Raw genomic sequence first — 20,632 nt, 5'->3', positions numbered from 1 at the left:
GGTCAGCATATACTGATGTCCAGCCTTAGTTTTAGGTAAAGGACCTACACAGCCAATATGACTCGGCTGAATGGTTCTTCAAAAGCTGGAATTGGTTTTAAAGGTGCTGAAGGGGTTTTCTGATTAGGTTTGCCCACCAGCTGACAAGAATAACAAGATTTACAGAATTCCACCACATCACGTCGCAATCCTAGCCAGAAAAATGTACCAATGTTCTGTCACATGTCTTGTTCACTCCAAGGTGCCCGGCCAAAGGTGTTTCATGTGCCAAACTCAATATCTCCTTCCGGTACGGCTGTGGCACCACAATTTGGTAATGAACTTTCCACTCATCATTTGCTGGCACCTCTGGTGGTCTGCATTTTCTCATGAGTATTTCCCCTTTCATGAAGTAACCAACAGGTATCTTCAAAGCCTCTTCCGCTGTAATGGCTTTACCAATCAAACTCTGGAACTCCGAATCTCTGTGTTGTTCTTCAACAAGTCTCTTTCGGACAGGCACCGTCTGTTCAGCCTCGTTCCCGGATGTCTCCGATGGACACTCCATTTTCTCTTTTGGTCCAGATGCCACCTTTTCCTTAGGTGCCCTGATGTCACTCCCTTTCCTATTACCTCTTCCCGACTTTTCCTCCAATATCTCTATGGAACCCAAATCCACATCACCTTCCTTCTCCTTCTCTTCAGAGCACTTCCTACCCATAGCACGAGTCACTGCACATGATGGAAGGATTCCTGGAATCTCCTGCTCTAACAGTGCTGTGTTATTTTCCAGAACTGGGCTTTTCAACCAACATTGGATTACCTGAAATTCGAACACCAGCCAAATAGTTCCCAATAATAAAAGAAAGTTCACTCCACAGGAAGAGTGGCTTGTAAACATATGGTGACCGTAGGTTTACGGATAAGTTTAAATGGATCACATGAAGAGGAGCTTTAACGAAGCCACCAACCCCCTGTAAGAGGCCACTAACCCCAGTTGCAGTTTTTTTCAGACAATGGCAAAATGCCCTTGAGCATCAAATATTGATGTGCTCCTGTGTCCCTCAATACCCTAACAGGTCTCTGGTTAGTTAAGTCCCCATCCAGTGACACAAACCCCTCGTAAATGAAAGGTTTGTAACCCTCTTGGACAAGGACGTTTTCTGATGCAGTAAGTTTGGCAAAGGACTTTCACAAGTCACTGTCCTCCAAGGACGATTTCTCGCACTGGCCAACGCATTCGGAGTTGAAGTAGCCTGACTCCGATCCTGATTTCTCCTTTTCAGGGCATAACATTGGGACATCAAATGCCCAGGTTTCTTGCAAAAAGCGCAAGTAGGCCCAGAGGAGAATCCCGTGGTCTGCCTCGGGCCCCCTGGAAGATAGGTCTGCCTTGGACCGTCAGTCTTTTGATCACTAAAATTTGAGGTCCCCGATTTTGCTTGATACTCCTCTCTGGGTCGCCTCCATGAGAATTTGCTCTCCAAACCTGATTTAATGTAACTCCCCTGGCTACCTCTCGGAGGGAAATTAGGTTTGTGAAACCCCATCCTGTGTGTCAAGGCATAGTCATCTGCCACTGTTGCTGCCTCATACAACTCAGGTAGTTTTCTTTCATCCAAATGTACTTTAATGTCCGCCTGGAAACGCTGTTTAAATTCTTCCACCAAAATCAATTGTCGTAAATGTTTAAAGTGTTCCCCAATCTCTTTCGAGTCACAGCACCTATCGAACATAGTTTTCTTTTCTCTGGCAAACTCCACATGGGTCTCATTCTCCCACTTCCTAGCATTCCTAAATCTTTGTCGGTAAGCTTCGGGGACCAATTCATAGGCTTTGAGAATGGCTTTCTTGACTGTCTCATAATCTGCACATTGGTCAATCGATAAAGCCGAATAGATATCTTGAGCTTTACCCACCAGAACACTTTGTACTAACATAGTCCATGACTCCACAGGCCATTTTAACATCTGAGCCACCTTTTTTTAAAGTGTAAAAAGAACTTGCCTACCTACTTTTCATGAAAGGGTGGAACCAGTCTTACATGCCTTCCAATATCCCAATAGTTACTCCTGCCAGGGAGTAATGCATTCGCTTGTGTGTGTGTGTGTGTGTGTGTGTGTGTGTGTGTGTGTGTGTGTGTGTGTGTGTGTGTGTGTGTGTGTGTGTGTGTGTGTGTGTGTGTGTGTGTTCATGTGTTTGTGAACAAGATATCTGGAAAAGTTCTGAACGGATTTGGATGAAAGTTGGTGGGATGATTGCTCTTGGGATAAGGAAGAAATGATTAGTTTTTGGTGAAGCTCAGGAAATTATTCTGGATTCAGGAAGTTTTTTGGCGAATTTTTTTCTTCTGTTTTCCTTTAAAAACCATTTTCTCTGCAATAATTGGACCGATTGAGAGCAAGTTTTTTACCATAGGAGGGAATCGGTCTGCAGAATATTTTAATGGTAATTATGACGTCACAAGTCACGTGGTTCGGCCGCCATATTGTTTTGAGTGAAAAACGCTAAAATCCAATTTTCTCCAAAACGCCTGAACAGATCGAGGCCAAACTTTGCAGGCAGAATCGCATACCCATGACGTTCAAAAAAGTCAATGAGCATGACGTCATGCATCACATGGTTTCAGAGTTATGACGTTTTTAAGCACAAACATTTAAAACCTAGCTCCTCCCTCATTTGTGATCCAATCGAGGGGAAACTTCCCAAATTTGTTCAGAATATCAGTCTACTAAAAGGCGCTTTTGGAATTTGCGATAGGTCACGTGGTTTGGCAGATATCGTTAATTACACGCAAATAATAAAAACGTTTATATCTCTTGAACCACTTCATTGATCGACGTGAAACTTCATACTGTAGTAGAAGTCATGAAGAGTAACAAGTGTGCAAAATTTGAAGATGATTGGATGTACGGTCTCGAAGCTGGAAGTTGTTATTGCGTGAAGAAGAAGAGTTTTCGCCTGTGGACGATTAATTATTTATCACATGTACAGACTTGCAGGCATCGTTTGACACAATGTACCGGGTTAATTTGAACCTCAAATAAAATTATAATTCCAGATTTGTCAATGGCTGAGGTATATTAACAAAAATAAAACAGATTTGGCAAAATTCCGACTTTTTTTTAAAAAAGATCGCATATTCACCCAGGGTTGTGAGAGGCTGAAGAAGAAGAAACCTCGCATGGGCTTCCCAGACCAAATAAATAATTCTGGCTCTGCGATTTTCAGGTTTATTACTCCCACCAGGGAGTAACGCATTCGATCGTTTCCGTCCGTGTGTGTGTGATATATATATATATATATATATATGTATATAGATAGATAGATAGATAGATATTGTTGTGGATCCGGGGGACGGCACTCCCGTTAGCAAGGGGGGGTTAATCCCCTTGTCTTGTTAAGCTGGCCGTCCGACCGGTCCTGGGGGTATGACGTCACTCCCGGTCAGTGCTGAATAGGGTAGTAGGCCAATTCTTCCTATGACCTAAGTACCAGCGCCTTCCGGTAAGCGAGGAAATACTCCCGCCCGGGCCGCATGCGTGATAGATGGATTGCGCCGAGCGAAGCGAGCTGCGACGCGGGCCGATAACAAAGGACTAAACGCGATTATAAGCGGTTCTGCCGAAATCGCGCCACATCTACTCAATCGGGAAATCACTAAAGCGATTGGACGACAATGAAACCAAGAATAAGAAGGAACAGGTATTTATTAATTGTGCAAAATATACAAACCTCCCATATACAAAACCAGAGAAAGAGAAGGAACGAAAGCAATCTGAAGAAGAAGAAGACACAGTGCAAATCCTTAAACAGTCTTACTTAAACCCACAGGACAATATAGACAGACTCACACGAATAGGGAATTGCAGGCAGGAATGGCTGGAGGAGATGGTTCAGGTGGGACAACAGGGCTGGAAGGTTTGGCAGGGTACAGCAAGCAGGTCTGCTCCAGCTCCACGCTCCGGGCTGGAAGCGAGCAGCCGGCGGCTCCACGTATTCAGCTTTACACGGCAGGGGCTCCCTGCAGCAGCTCCGCGCAGCTCGTCTCTCCTGCCTTCTCACCGACTCTCGTGCTCCCTCACTCCTCTCTTCATCTTCTGCCTCTCCTCACTCATCTGCATAAGCAGTCCCTCGCAGTTCCTTTGATTGGCCTTGGCCGTATCAAGCTGACACGCCTACCGGTGGGCTCACCTCGGCGATGGTTGGTTGGTAAGGGCTCTCTGATGACGTGGCACCACCTTTGATGACGAGGTGGTGCCACGCCCGTGATCCGGCGGCTCCTCCCCCCTTCTTCTCCGATCTTGGCCTCGTGTGCAATGGAGTTTTGGGGCATTGTGCCAACGAAAACAGACCAATGCAACGGCGATGAACGCCGCCTTACTGGCACTTTGAAGAGACGATTGGGGTACTGAAAGGGACCAATCTTATTTGATTGATGCAACGTAGAGTCAACTATTGGAAACACAGCCTTACCTGGAACACATAATAATGACATAACTATAGAGAGGTCCTAAAATGTCCTACGTGTTGTACATGGACTAACTAAGGTGCAATCTTTAATTAACAGCCAATTAAGGGGACATGTACACAGGGGTCATTCATAAGGGAATTTACTACTTAATTTACATGTGAAGATTCTAAAAACCGTAACACAGCACCCTCATTCCTCACGGGACATCCCGGCCTGAAAACTTTACTTAATGTGACACTCAGGTGTGGTAACTCTCTTCTATTAACTTCTCCCCTGAGTGCGACATTTTAAAAAGAGTTAAATATGTCCCGCCTGCTACGTTGCACCCTACCTAACAGATTCACACCCACAGAATAACAGAATTGTGGAATTATTCTCAAACTACACATTTACGGTGGGGGGCATTATTTACAAGACACTATTTGTATTTACATTGCAACCCAGGACCTGTCATTTGTTTTGGGAAACAAAAATAACCCTGTGGGAGAGAGGAAAAAGCATGCACTGCACCGATACACCACCTCCACATGCCCGGGGATGCAGAATTGATATTGCAATGCATCCCCGTGCATGCAAGCACCAAAAACACCATAGCAAGCACCAGTGAAAAGCACCATCACTAAGCACCATCAAGCACCATCCATTGCTACATTGCACCCACACAATAAAAACAAACTGATGGTCTTGCTCTTCTTGCGGCTCCCTCTGCTGGCCGACGTTTCTTCCAGATGTTGTTCTCTCTTCTGGCTTGCTGCCTATTTGCAATATAATAAAAAGGCACAAAACGCATCCATTTTTATTTGGGGCCCACAGGGGCCAACTATGGGTGGTCCACCTGTAGGGCAAAAGGGGCCACATCACCGTGGTCCACAAGCAACTTTCCTGGGCCATCGTGGCCGGTCCCAGCAAAGGGGCCAGGCCCCAACACGTGGGGTCCATCAGTGGTGCTCGGCAACGTTACCGTGGTCCATATGGGTGTGGTGCTTGGCCACAAACGTGTGGTCCATAAGTGGTGTACCGATCCAGGCAGCTGTGCAGCGGCGGCTCGGGCACACAGATGCGGCTCCCGCATGCTTCCCCTCAGTGCCCAGAGAGCACGGTCCATGGGTGGGAAGGACGACAAAGCAAAGTCAGCGATGGGTAAGGGCACAAGGGTACACATCAATAAAGGCAATGCAGAGTAAGGTGCGCCTGGAGAGCGAGCGGAGAAAGCTCGTCCCTAACGTACGTCACCCCCCCACCCCCCGTCACCTACTCTACCATCGCCCCTTACCCCGTATTTACACAAATTTACAATTCGTCTCTACCGTCTCGTCTTCCCCACATCTCCCCTAATACCAAATTCGTTACAATCCCAATTTCTAACCAAATTTACCATCAATTCAAATTCCTCATCAATTCCTCATAAGGAGGAAGAGATGGAACAAGCAGCACAATGTCTCACCCATGTCATGATGCATCTCACATTCCCAAAAACATTTGCACGAAAAGATAATCAAACCATGGCATGGCGTGGAGCACTGTCGTCACCTCAGGTGAGTGGATATTATTATTTTATTTTTTTGTATACAAGATCGAGGCTCGTGAAAGAGCGAACATTAATCACACAGAAAGACAAACCGACACATAAAACAAATAACATCGGGAGCGGTAGACAAGATGGGGAGAGAGGGGGAAGGACACAAACACAACATTTGAGAGCAGGGACCGAGAGACATGGAGACATCGAGAGATCTGTGGGAGGGAGAGGGCTTTGGGGGGAGGCATGGGAAGGGGGGGGTAGGAGAGGTATAAAACATATGGACACTGCCAGGACTTCCAGGAAAGAAGTTGGAATTTCAAACAAGGTGGATCAAGTGAATTTGCAAGGTGCAAACAAGGAGCGAGTGAATTAGTGGGGGTAGAAAAGATCAAGGTTTTGGATGGGGAAAGATAAGAGATGGTGGTGAACAGCTGTTTTAAAGACCTGGAGGGAGGAGTGGGATTGAAGGGAGTGTGGGAGTTTGTTCCAGAGGCGGGAGAAAAGAGGAATGAAAGAGTGAAGGTGAGCAGAGAGCCGAGATTTCGGCAGTTTAACCATCAGAGGGTTGCTGGCAGATCTTGTGCGACCTGTAGGAATATTTGGGGGACAGAGCACAGAGAGAGCTGGGGGAGCAAGGCCGGAGAGGAGTCGGTAGAAGACAGAAAGACCACCTACCTACCTGCGGTGAGCGAGTGAAAGGCCCTCAGAGACAGCTTCATCGCGGGAGATTCCAATGATTCTGAAAGCTTTGGTTTCAACAGCGTGAAGCCGAGCTAGGTGTGAGGCAGGAGCACCAGCCCATAGGGGAGAACAGTATTCCATTGAGCTGCGGATGAAAGCCTTGTATGTGGTGAGGAGCTCAGGTGTGCCTAGGAAGGACTTCGCACGACGGAGGATGCCCAGTCGGCGACTGGCTTTGGAGGCCAGCTTGGAAATGTGGTTTTCCCAAGAAAGATCATGGCAGATAGTGAGACCCAAAAGCTTGAGCGACAGAACTTCTTGGAGAGGATTGTTGAGAAAGTAGATGGGAGGGTTGTCCAGTCTATCTTTTCGGAGAGACATAGTAAGAGTGTGAGATTTGTCAGGATTGAAAGACATGTTCCACTTGTTTGACCAGTCTGTGATTTTGTCCAGGTCTTCAGAGAGTGAGGAGGCTGCAGACTGCCGATCTGAGGGAAGAGGACTGGAACGGCAGAGAGTGGAGTCATCAGCAAAGAGATAGAGAGGATTTTCCAGAGAGTCGGAGAGATCATTGATAAAGACCAGAAAAAGCACAGGGCCCAGCACACTGCCTTGGGGAACTCCAGCCTGAACAGGAAGGGGAGATGAGAGAAATCCATTCAGGGCCACACGTTGACTACGACCAGAGAGGAAGTCCGCAAGCCATGCATGGAGATTTCCATGGATACCATAGGAGGAGAGTTTGGTGAGCAGAGCTGGGCGCCAGACCGTATCGAAGGCACGTGATATGTCAAGGGAGACAGCTCTGATTTCCTGTTTGGCATTGACGACCTCCATCCATTGTTGAGACAGCAGATGCAGCATGTTTCAGATGATGATGATGCAGATGCGGATGCGGATGCAGATGGTGCGAGGAGATTTCAATCCTAACTATCCTCTAAATGACTTTAACACTTTTTACTCTACCCGGGGTCTTTCTCTGCCAAATCATTGGCCGTCTTACACTATGCGGTTCTAAAAACCGAACTCCCATTGCACATACTGTGGCGCTCTCCAATTTGGGGTCTCACTCCTCCGATTCAACTCCCTGTGCCTTCGCACAATTTCGGGGCTGAGTCGTGTGGCTCCCCTAGCAGCTCTACTCACCTGCACACCTCCGCCACTGCAGTTGCCTCCGAGCTTACCTGCTCCTTACCCTAACCTATCTAACTGGGGAAGGCCCTCCCTGGCACTTACCCCCTCGGTGCCCTCTCTGGCACTGGGCTACCTGTGTCCGTCCTTCGGATCCTCGGGCCCCACTGAACCACTCTACCGGCTCCCAGAACCCACCTGCGACCTCACCTGGCCGACATCCTCACAGCGGCGGAGTGCCCATCCAATTACACCTACTAACAGGCCACACGCTCAGCCCAGCCATTTCCACGTCACTAATGCACCCATCCAAACACCATTCTACCACATGCACCACAGATGCCAATATCCAACCACAATTTACCTATACCCTCTACCTACTCTTAAACTACCCTCCCCGGGTATTCGTGATGGGGGTCCATCCTCCCCATCCACTCCTTTCGCACCAACCACTCCACTCCACGTTTTCCACCATACTCACTCCACACCATCCATTCCATACTCCATTCCATACTAGCTATTTCACACAACCATTCTCCATACACCTGTTCACTTGCACACCTGTTCACCTGCACACCTGTTCCGTCACACCTGTTCCGTCACACCTGGTGCTCCCTGCACCCTCCTTCCTCTGGGACCATTCGCTCAATACAACTCACAATCGCACTTTTCACCATACGCTGCTCAATACACTTTCAATTCTCCAACCCATTGCCTCCGGCACTCAGATTTTCCCACGCTCACACACACATCTTTCCCGAGCATTGCCTCTCAATTCCTCATTTCAATATGCTCACCAGCAAGACTCTCATACCAATTCCTCATTCAATAAACCACACCACAAACACACTGCATCATCTGAGCTGACTACCCCCCTTCTGAAACTCGCGCTTCCCAGTCGCCCCTTATACTATTGCGCTCCCTCGTCATTATAATCCATCTAACCTATTCTACGTCCCCTACTACAGGTACATGTCGCTACTTAACTCTACAGTTACCTATTGTCATTTCTCTAGATCCCTAATAATTATCCAAACCCTCCCTGGCTTGGTTTGTACAGCCATAACCCCATAACTAATGCTCATGTGCCCGGGAGATGTGAGGGATGGTGGATTTACCATCCTTGCACATCGGGCATCTCTCACTATCAATTTTGCCCATCCAATTTTTTGCCAATCTTTACTGCCAATCATCTTCGCCAATCTAATTTACCAATCCAATTTGCCAATCAAATTCCCTATCCCTACCATCGTCCATTAATCTGAGCCTCGGCGCATCGTTACATTCTCACAGCTCGGTTTCGCAAAACCGAGCAATGCATTCGGGTGGTTTGGTCTACTGTAGGTTGGTTCCGTCCGGCATTTACGATTCTGGGGAGGCGGCATGCTCGGGCCTAGATTCCACGGCCCATCGCGGCGCAGAGCCTTGCGGTCTCCGGCCCGACGACCGAAGCTCGCCCGGTCGGAACCCCGTCCCCGCCAGGGGGCGAAGGCCCGACCTGGCCCCCCTCCCCCTGAATCGTGCCGATCGCCGCTCTGACGCGGCACCGACCATTCAGTGCGGGGCCCGGCCCGAATCGTGCACGACGCCCCGAACAGGAGCGACGCGCTTACGGTCCCGGCCGGTCCTCGCAGCAAACAAAGCGCACCACGCACCGAGTGCTCGCGTCGGCTAAACGTGAGCCTAAGCGCTGCCCCGGTCCACGTCGATGCTTTCCGTACATACTCACACCACTCGTTCCTTTTCCTCCTCACACATCCAGGTGTCTCCATACACTTCGTTATTGTACTTCCTCTTACACACCACCCAGGTACACTCATTCCGCTCACAGACTTCGTTACACACCTGTCCACCGCACACCTTGGCACGCACTCGTCGTTTGCACACTTCATCAACACACCTCCTCGCGCCCACTCCTCGGTCACATCCTCTGTGAAAACCATGGGGGTGCACTCTTTTGCACACCCAATCACGCGCTTCACCACCAACTCAGGTGTACATTCCCACGCACGCTCAACCATCCCAGGTGTGCATTCTTCCATTCCAGGTGTGCATGGTTTCTCACTTGCCACAACCAACTCGCTCTCCGTGTCACTCTCACCACCACACTCTGTCGTGCATTCACTCTCACTCTCGGCAGCACACTCACTCCTCGGCGCACACTTTTTCCTCGCAAGTGTGCCATTTTCTCTCACACAGCGCACCACGGACCTCCCATAAACGCCCGCGGTACGCTGGGATCCCAAGCGCGCGAAATTTTTTTTCGCGCCAAACATCCTCCTGCAAAACCTCTTAGCACCATATACCTCCTTACTCACCTTTGGGATCCTCCTCTCCACGTGCACCTGCAAATCTTTATAAGGATTAGCAAGTACAGCATCAGGATGTGAATTCAGACTTTGTACATTATCCACTTCTCCCTTCTGCTGGTGCTTTTCTAATTCTGCCGTCTCTACAAGCCCAGTTTCCACTATTGCTTGTTCTTTATTCACCTTGACGACCGCTGGCTTTATTAAAATTCCCTCTTCTACCTCAGCGGTTGCCGGCTTCCCCATACCCCGGGTCGCGATTCCTACCCCGGTCCAGTTACCTGTGCTTGGCTCCACCTCGCTCAACCCGCGCTTCTCAACCCGCGCTTCTCAACCCGCTTTACCTCGTCGCGTACCCCCGCGACCTCCTCGCTCAACCTGCGGTTAACCTCCCTCTCCAATTCCTTCTCCTCATACGTGGCTTGCCCCCTCGCCAATCCCTCATTAATTTATTTGGCTTGGCCAATTATGCCTCCCAGTTTGTCCCCTAATCTGCTTCCGAATCCCTCCAATTTGCTTCCTAACTTGTTTCCTACTCCTCCCAATTTGCTATTTAATCCCTCACATTTGTTGTCTAAACCCTCCAATTTGCTAGCTAACTTCCCAATTTGGTCACTGGTACCTCTTGCTTCGTCCTTCATTGCTCCAATTTGGCCTCCCAATTGCTCACTATCAGCCCTCAATCCCACAAGTTGGTTTCCCATTTCCATTTGGATGACTGCCTGCAGCTGCGCCATGAGAGCTTGCATGTCTATCCCTCCCACTTGCGCCGCAGGCGCGGCTACCGCGGCCACCACGTGCGAGGCGCCATCTTGTGCGCATCTAACCTCGTGCGTGAGGCCGCCATCTTGTGCGCCTGAAATCCCCTCGACCGCATTCGTATTGCTCTCCTCCTCTCTCTCTCCCAATTCCTCCCTGGGGTCCTGGGTTACCTCCAAACCCTCTTCTTCTACCCCCACCGGCATCCGACCGCCTTGATCATCCATGGCACGATTTAATTTAGATCTTACTACAATTTCGGCCGCTCGTAATTTCGAGTGCGTTAAGCGCACTTCGGGTCAAATCCCACTCCCAGACACCAATTGTTGCGGCCAATAGCACAATTGGTGTCCAAAATTTGGTCTAAATAAATTTAGTCCCAGGTTCCAGATCCCAACTCCTGACTACCAATTGTTACGGATCCGGGGGACGGCACTCCCGTTAGCAAGGGGGGGGGGGGGGTTAATTAATCCCCTTGTCTTGTTAAGCTGGCTGTCCGACCGGTCCTGGGGGTATGACGTCACTCCCGGTCAGCGCTGAATAGGGTAGTAGGCCAATTCTTCCGATGACCTAAGTACCAGCGCCTTCCGGTAAGCGAGAAAATACTCCCGCCCGGGCCGCAGCGTGATAGATGGATTGCGCCGAGCGAAGCGAGCTGCGACGCGGGCCGTTAACAAAGGACTAAACCCGATATTATAAGCGGTTCTGCCGAAATCGCGCCACAGGTACTCAATCGGGAAATCACTAAAGTGATTGGACGAGAATGAAACCAAGAATAAGAAGGAACAGGTATTTATTAATTAACTATACAAAACCAGAGAAAGAGAAGGAACGAAAGCAATCTGAAGAAGAAGAAGACACAGTGCAAATCCTTAAACAGTCTTACTTAAACCCACAGGACAATACAGACAGACTCACACGAATAGGGAATTGCAGGCAGGAATGGCTGGAGGAGATGGTTCAGGTGGGACAACAGGGCTGGAAGGTTTGGCAGGGTACAGCAAGCAGGTCAGTCGTCAAGGAATTGTCGGCTCCAAGCGCGCAAGCCCCCCGCGGCTTTGATGTCGGCGGGAAACAGGCCTCGATGCGCGCCTGTTCGTGCGCCGTCAGGCCTCACCGAGCGCCTCGCTGCAAGCCCCTCGCCAGTCGCACCCAAGTTCCCGTCCGCTCGCAGCACCGAAAGCACCAAAAAGCACCGAGCACCACGACGAACCAACAGCACCAAAGGTCCAACGCAGGGCTAGCGATCTCCACACGAAGCCAATTCAGCGCGGAGAGAGTCCGAATAACTCCAGGAACGCACAGAGAGGGAACTGGCCAAGACGAGAAGAAGCCAAGAGCGCCAAGAGACCCAAGAGACAAAATGTCGTCCAGCGTGTCCTTTTATCACCTTGCGTGTGACGTCAGGTCTGGCGCAGTAATGCGCCTCGTCTCTCGACCTCTCGACCCCCCCAATCAGCGCCTCGTCTCTTGACCTCTCGAATCTTCTCCTTGCGCTGGTGCTTTCTCATTGTCCAAGTGCTTCCCGCCACCATGTCACGCCACCCTCGTGGCCAACCACCAGTCTTTCCCTTCCTTCCAATCACGGGGCAGTTCTCTGTCACTCCTGTGGACCAATCAGTCCTCCTGGGTGTGGCTCCCAGCCTTGCTCGATGTCTGACGCCCGCGCCGGTGTTGTACGCGGCCGCTGCCTACTTGTCTTCCACAGTCTTATTGGAAGGGAGGGGAATTTAATGTGTGCACTAAGGGATCTATCTAAATGTTTAAATGAGTGTGTTGCCATAAGGGACACAGGTTTGATGACAAAGGGGACGACGAACAAAGGTATTTATCCATAATCCCTGCAATATTTAGCACGCCCTGCTCCCTCGTAGCGGGGACATCAATACAGCTTATACCGACAACCCGGGCTAACATCGAACTTATTACAGGTAGATTCCCTATCACGACAGACCAAGCATGATACCTATTCAGATCTACCTGGCTCTATACATCTACCTGGCTCTAATGTCTCAAGAAACTCATTTTGCAATAAATGTTCGTTTCCCATTAATCGTACATTTTTCAAAATCCCATCACCCCAAAATCCCATTTCCCATCACCCCTCCCCTCTAAATCTACCCCCTTGCCCATCCCCTCCAAATCATCCCCATCACCCATCTCTTTCAAATCTTCCCCCTTGCCCCTCCCCTCCAAATCTTCCCAATCACCCATTCCTTTCAAATCTCCCCCCACACCCCTCCCCTCTGAGACTCTCCCTCGCTCCTCCCCTCCTAGACTCCCCTCTCACCCCTCCCCCTCAAAGCGTCCTCCCCGCTTCTTCCCCCTTCCAACTTTCACCTTCATCTCCCTCAACCTTCTGCCTCGCTCTTCCCCCTCGTCAAATAACACCTCACTGCGCCTCTCCCAATCACCATCAAACCTTTTGTCTGCCCCATCCTTCCCTTTCTCCGAGCTATTCTGTAATCTCTGACACACCTTCAACAGCTCTCCCTACCTCTTCCTCCTCTTCCACATCCTACCCTACCGCTCCCCCCCCCCCCCCTGTTCTGTATCCGATGCTCCCCCTTCCTCTTCCTTAACAGTATGGATCTCAAACATCCGGGGCCTTCGCTCAAACATGTCTGATCTCTCCATACAGGTTGCTTCTGACAAACCAGACGTGATCTGCTTAACAGAAACTTTCCTCCTTCATGATGTCTCTGATTCCTTGGTATCTCTCCCAGGTTACTCCCTACTCCGGTATGATAGACCTGAGCCTCGTCCTGGAGGTGGGGTTGCTATCTTTATAAAAACTCTCTTCCTCACTCGCCCTGCACTGCCCTCTCTCCACCTCACCCCCAGGAATACCTTTGGCTATGGCTTCCCCTTCGCTCCCACCGTTTGTTCATATGTGTGTTGTACCGTCCACCAAACAGTGATGACTCCATCTACATCTCGCTGTCTGAGAATATGGAACAACTTCTATCTACCCATCCCAACTCTCTCTTCCTCATATGTGGTGATTTCAACTGTCACCATGCCAGTTGGCTGGGTGTGGGTACCTCTCTCACCAGCCATGGTTCTTCAGCAAAGGACTTCTGTGACTCACTGGGACTGACACAATCTGTCAATTTCCCGACCCGGATTTCAGTCAACGGAGCATCTTCTCTTCTGGACTTGGTTATGACTAACTTCCCTGAAAATGTCTGCTGCTCTTCTTCTGCTCCAATCGGCTCTTCTGATCATGTGCTTGTTAAAGTGGACATCTCTCTGACCATTCTCAGAGAGCCTCCTCAGCGTCGACGAGTCTGGCATTTCACTCAGGCCAACTGGCACGGTCTTCAAGCAGCCATCAATCATCTGGACTGGTCTCCCATCTCTACTGCCTCTGACATAAATTCTTCCTGGGAATTCTTCCAAAGCAAACTGCTCTCTCTCATGCACAGATTTATCCCATCTCGTCTTCTGTTGTCATACCCTTCCTCCCGTCCATGGTACACGGAATCTTGTGGTGAGGCTATTGCCCAGAAACAACTTGCTTTCGTCTCCTGGAAAGCAAATCCAACGGAAGGAAATCTCATTTCCTTTCACAAAGCCCGAAACAAGTGTGTGTCCACCCTCAGGAGAGCCAGGAAACAATATCTCTCCGTTCTCAGGACCGAACTCTCTTATCTGTCTCCCTCTTCCAAATCCTGGTGGCATCTGGTCAAATCTGTTTCTGGTGTTTGTTCCCCCACCATCCCCTCCCTCACCTCAAATGGCCACACGGCTGACTCCGCACGTGAAAAAGCTGAATGCCTCAACTCTGTGTTTGCCTCTAAATCTTGTGTCCCAAACCCATCCCTCTCTGTACCCACCGTACCCAGTCGTACCCAGCTGCTCCTGGACTCTGTGTCCTTTCCTCCTGACAAGGTGGAAAAGTTTCTGTCAACCCTCGACTCGGATTCTGCAACTGGACCTGACGGCATCAGCCCACGGGTCCTAAAATCCTGTTCTTCCGCTCTTTCACTCCCTCTCTCTGTTCTCTTCACCCTCTCTTTTGCTCAAGGTCATCTTCCATCTGCTTGGAAATCTGCCAACATCACCGCTTTGCACAAAAAAGGTGCAAAAACAGATCCCAGCAACTACAGAACAATCAGCCTTCTCCCAATTATCAGCAAAGTCATGGAATCCATCATTGCTTCAGATATGAAATCTTTCCTCTTCTCCAATGGCTTGATCTCTGATCATCAATTTGGTTTCAGACCTGGACACTCTACTCTGGACATGCTGCTTCTGCTTTCTCAACAATGGATGGAGGTCCTCAATGCCAAACAGGAAATTAGAGCAGTCTTCCTTGACATATCACGTGCCTTCGATACGGTCTGGCACCCCGCTCTGCTCACCAAACTCTCCTCTTTTGGTATCCATGGAAATCTCCACGCATGGCTGGCGGACTTCCTCTCTAGTCGTAGTCAACGTGTGGCCCTGAATGGGTTTCTCTCGTCTCCTCTTCCTGTTCAGGCTGGAGTTCCACAAGGCAGTGTTCTAGGCCCTGTGCTTTTTCTGGTCTTCATCAATGATCTCTCTGACTCTCTTGAAAATCCTCTGTATCTCTTTGCTGATGACTCTACTCTCTGTCGCTCCATTCTTCATCCCTCAGATCGGCAGTCTGCTGCCTCCTCACTCTCTGCAGACCTGGACAAAATCACAGACTGGGCAAACAAGTGGAACATGTCTTTCAATCCTGACAAATCTCACACTCTTACGATGTCTCTCCGAAAAGACCGACTGGACAACCCTCCCATCCACTTTCTGAATAATCCTCTCCAAGAGGTTCTGTCACTCAAGCTTTTGGGTCTCTCTATCTGCCATGATCTTTCCTGGGAAAACCACATTTCAAATCTGGCCTCCAAAGCCAGTCGCCGACTGGGCATCCTCCGTCGTGCGAAGTCCTTCCTTGGCACACCTGAGCTCCTCACCACATACAAGGCTTTCATCCGCAGCTCAATGGAATACTGCTCTCCCCTCTGGGCTGGTGCTCCTGCCTCACACCTAGCTCGTCTTCACGCTGTTGAAACCAAAGCATTCAGAATCATTGGAATCTCCCGCGATGAAGCTAACTCCAAGGGCCTCTCACTCACTCACCGCAGGCAGGTTGGTGGTCTTTCCATCTTCTACCGACTCCTCTCTGGCCTTGCCCCCCCAGCTCTCTCTGGGCTCTGTCCCGCAAATATTCGTACAGGTCGCACAAGATCTGCCTGCAACCCTCTTATGGTCAAACTGCCAAAACCAAGGCTCTCTGCTCACCTTCACTCCTTCATTCCTCTTTTCTCCCGCCTCTGGAACAAACTTCCTCACTCTCTTCAATCCCACTCCACCCTCCAGGTCTTTAAAACAGCTGTTCACCACCATCTCTTATCTTCCCCCATCCAAAACCTTGATCTTTTCTACCCCCGCTAATTTCACCCCAATTCCACTTTTTTGAAATACCAACTTCTGTCCTGGAAGTCATTGGTGTCCTTGTGTTTTATACTTCTCCCAACACCCCCCCCCCTTCCCATGCCTCCTCCCCCCAAGCCCTCTCCCTTCCACACATCTCCCTGCTCTCAAATGTTGTGTTTGTGTGCTTCACCTTCTCTCCCCATCTTGTTTTCCGCTCCCGCTTTTTGTGTGTTTTGTTTGTCTGGTTGATTTGTTTGTGAAGTAAATGTTAGCTCTTTCACGAGCCTCGATTCAGTATACAAAACAAAACAAAAAACAAAAAAAAAAAACCCAAATTTGTGACAATATTTATATGTATATATATTATATATATATATAGCGAGGGGCTGTTGACGCCTTATCAACGGAGGTCCATGGTTCGAGGCCCGCATTATCAGAATTTTTTCACACTTAGCCCCTCGCAGGAATTTGATTCCTGTTTATAAAAAAATAATATATATATATATATATATATATATATATATATATATATATATATATATATATATATATATATATATATATATATATATATATATATATATATATATATATATATATATATAAAAATATATATATATATATATACTGTATATATATATATATATATATATAATATGTATATTTATATATATATATATTATATGTATGTATATATTACATGTATTCATATGTATATATTAAAGGTATATATGTAATTTTGTTAGCTAATAACTTCACATCTGACATCTCCCCGTCTCATCAGCACCGCAAGGGGTTTGTATGGCCGAGGTGTCGGTGTCGATAATAACCACTAAGTGGGTAATTGCAATGGCTTAGGGGCCTTCTGCAAGGTGGATGCTTGTGCAGAGCTGCCTGCATGTGCTCATAATGGAGGACAGTGCACAGGTGCCGGTACAGTGTGGCTGCGTGTGCTGGGCTGTCTAATCAGCAGTTTGGGAGCCAAACTGTATTGCACATCCACAAAAGGCCTTTCGGATATCGAGGCACTTTAGTCGTGTTTATTATTGTGTTGCGTTTGGCGGTTAACCCTGCTTGCTTGATCCTCTGGAGATGGCTGGATAATTGTGTGTGGATATAATGATCATAACCTCAGTGGGGAAAACATTGACGGGCCAATGAGATTGTTTCAACAACAAATACCCGATGACCCCCCAGCTAATGAATAAGTAAGGATCTCGCTATTTTGCCTGCTTGTGTGTATCAAACATCCCATGATAAACGTTGAAATAGTAGATCAAGGTTGAAAGATTTGTGCCATTCATTTGTTTTTGGTCCGCAACCCTTACACGAGTTGTTTGCAGCACACGTTTCCTCGTGCGCTATTTCTTTGCATTCTTCATTCATCCGAGAGGAATTTACTTTTCGTTATTTTATTGAATTCGTGACAAAATGGCTGTCTGGTTGCTAAGCTATGATGTCGAGTGGCTCACACTTTTTTGGAGGTGGAAATGAGTACCCAAAACGTGTTTTGTCTTTTGGCAGATGATGGAAGTGAAGGGAAGGGCTCGGAAGGATCGCTGGAGAATGGCCATACGGTCGGTGACGAGGTCATACAACCCGAAGGAGATGACGTTTCATCCACCGGTTCCTGCCTCTCGCCGGCTGAAGGGCACTCGGAGGTCATGGGTAGGGAGAAATTACTCTGTTGCAAAGTGTTTATCTCTTGTGCTTGAGGAATTTTTTTCGTGTTCAGGCATGGTTTGCTTCAAGGCCTCGGTTTTACATTTAATGATGGTGCTTTGTCTCGCAGTGCTTGGCCTTCCTTTCCCAAGCAAAGTAACATTGCTCGTGCTGTGTTTGGCGCGCCTTCCTATGTCTGTGCTCATCGAGATTGAATCACAAATTGAGTATTATCCATCCCCCACCCACCTTCCCACGCCTCCTCCCCCCAAGCCCTCTCCCTCCCACAGATCTCCCGATGTCCCTGCTCTCAAATGTTGTACTTGTGTGCTTCCCTCTCTCTCCCCATCTTGTCTCCCGCTCCCTTTATCTTATGTTTTATGTGTCAGTTTGTCTTTTTTGTGATTAATGTTAGATCTTACACGAACCTCGATCCTGTATACAAAAAAAAAAAAATTGTACTTGTGCATCCTCTTCAATCGTTTTGTTCTTTCCTTGCCTGAACAACTGCCTGTTTTGGCACCCTTCTCCTCTGGTTTCTCACATCTGAGTTCTTCAGTAAGCTGTGTGTCTGATGATTGGAAAAATCTTTTCATGGCCTTGTCCGCACAGACTGTTTATTTTTTTTTTTTTTTGGCACTATTCCCTTGTTTCGCATCCCCGCTTTATTCAACAGGCCTTGTTTGTTCCTCGATCATGCTTTGAAGATCAGCTTTAATTTCATTTGAATACTTGTGGTTATATTCTCTGCTGCAGAATAACTATAAAAGTGAAATCCAGATGCAGGACAAAAAAAATACGAAATGTATGTCCATAAAGTCCTTTTCCTTCCCAATCCTTTTGCTAAATTGCATCGTAACCCAGCATTTAATCAGCACAAAACGACAACTCACTGTCATCAAGGACCACATCACCTTCGTTGTTTGATACGAAGGAAACGGTCATCATCCCATTCCATCGTAGATCGATACTCAATTGAAGTGGTTCTTTTGGGATTTTTATTAATAATAATTATTTTTGACAGATCATAGGGCCAATTGACAAAGACATGATGGAGCAAGGATAGAATGAATAAAGCTGTGATAGAATGAAAAACTTGCAACTCCGTCAGAGGAGCTGAGTCTCTCGGACTGTTACTCTCGCATAGTGGACTGGACGGTGGTCTCTGCGTTCCACTTCCTCTCTCTGGTCTTGCACCCACTCCCTTTTCCTTACTCTGCCCCCTCCCTCCCGTGGAAATACATTTGTGGGCAGGAGAATTAATGAAGGTATAAAAGATCATGAGTATGGATGGGGGATGACCTAAGGAAGTGGTGAAAAGCAATCTTGAAGCCTTGGAGGGAAGAGTGAGATTGAACTGATAGAGGAAGTTGGTTCCACAAATGAGAGAAAGGAGGAAAGAATACGTAAAGTTGATTTGAGCAGTGAGTCTGGATTTTGGGGTTTTCACCATACTAGAAGACCACAGAAACCTGGGTTTGGGGTTGTGGGTGGGAGAGAGGAGGCAGCAGAGAGTGGTTGTGATCTGCAAAGAGATAAAGTAGGACCTCCAGAAAATCAGAAATATCGTTGATGAAGATGAAGAAGAGGACCAGACGAAAGGGACTGCCTTGGGTTACTCGAGCCTGAACAGGCAGGGGAGAATGGGAACTGTTTCCGATTGCTACATCATGTTTGACGACTCATGAATATTCATGAACAATCCATCCTATGAGTTCCTGAACAAATTCAGATACGTACTACGATTTAATTGCTAAAATATACAGGTTTTGTTTTTTGGAGTGAATTACAAAAGGAGTGTGAGTATGTGGTGTGTCACTCTAATCAAAATTGGTGTCAGCTGGACCCCACGCCTTGATGGCAGGATCAAAGTTCTTACCTACATGAAAGAAGGCCATGGGATTTATTCCTCTATCCCACAAACACAGAAACGAGACAAGGAAAATCAACAACGCAACAAATGAAAGACAACAAATAATGGTTTCATGAAAATCAAAGCAATACGATAAAATGAATGGTGAGGTATAAAGTAATATCCTAACTTGAGACCTCTCCACTCAGACACAAAAACAGACAGGGGAATGATTAAAGCAAATAAAAAGAAAATCCCCCCTTTCATTTGCCGGCACTCAGCTCTGGTCTCGACTAAGTCATTGAATAACATCGGCAGTCCGATGTGGCCCGCAGCCGCCCGCACGGGAAACGCACAAGATGGTGCGAAGTTCCTCCTCACTGCGCCACAAATGTGAGGAAATTCGTGCGGCCAGTCCTGCCTCTCTCTCCACTCCCTCCAAAATGCAACGTGGCTCCAGCTCCCACGATGTGTATGTGTGTATATATATATATATCAGCACCTGGGTTTGGGCATGACGGGTTCTCTCTCCCTCTCTCACAAACTCCAGGACTCTTTCTCTCTTTGCTTCGCTTCGCCCCTTCTCTCCTCTCTCTTTCTTAGTCCAACCCAGTCCAACAACTTCCTCTCTTGCTTAGTCCAACTCTTAGTCCAACTCAGTCCTCTCTTGCTTAGTCCAACAACAACTTCCAGGCTTTCGCGCGCGCTCTATATAGCGCCTCAGGCAATCAAGCCGCTGGTGTCCAGGACACGCCCATCAGTGAGCTTGCCTCGGCCCTGATTGGTCGGCACGGCCCTCTGGCTCCGCCCTTGATGACGATGGGCGGGCACACCCAGGAGTCGGCAGCTCCTCCCCC

The 20,632-nt window shown here is 48.2% G+C and overlaps 1 protein-coding gene across 3 annotated transcripts in view; it reads left to right on the top strand.

Annotated features, from left to right (window-relative positions):
• Window positions 1–20,632, top strand: part of LOC137439036 (phosphatase and actin regulator 1) — a 246,685-nt gene that overhangs the window by 166,403 nt on the left and 59,650 nt on the right. For all 3 annotated transcript variants that reach the window (XM_068134636.2, XM_068134633.2, XM_068134631.2), the window contains one exon: window positions 17,786–17,929. In XM_068134636.2, the coding sequence (XP_067990737.1) occupies window positions 17,786–17,929 (144 nt within the window). The remainder of the gene's footprint in view (window positions 1–17,785; window positions 17,930–20,632) is intronic.

This window comes from Myxine glutinosa, chromosome 13, assembly GCF_964187855.1.
Source record: "Myxine glutinosa chromosome 13, kmMyxGlut1.1, whole genome shotgun sequence".
Lineage (NCBI taxonomy): Eukaryota > Metazoa > Chordata > Myxini > Myxiniformes > Myxinidae > Myxine > Myxine glutinosa.
This window is presented reverse-complemented; position numbering and strand designations above follow the sequence as displayed.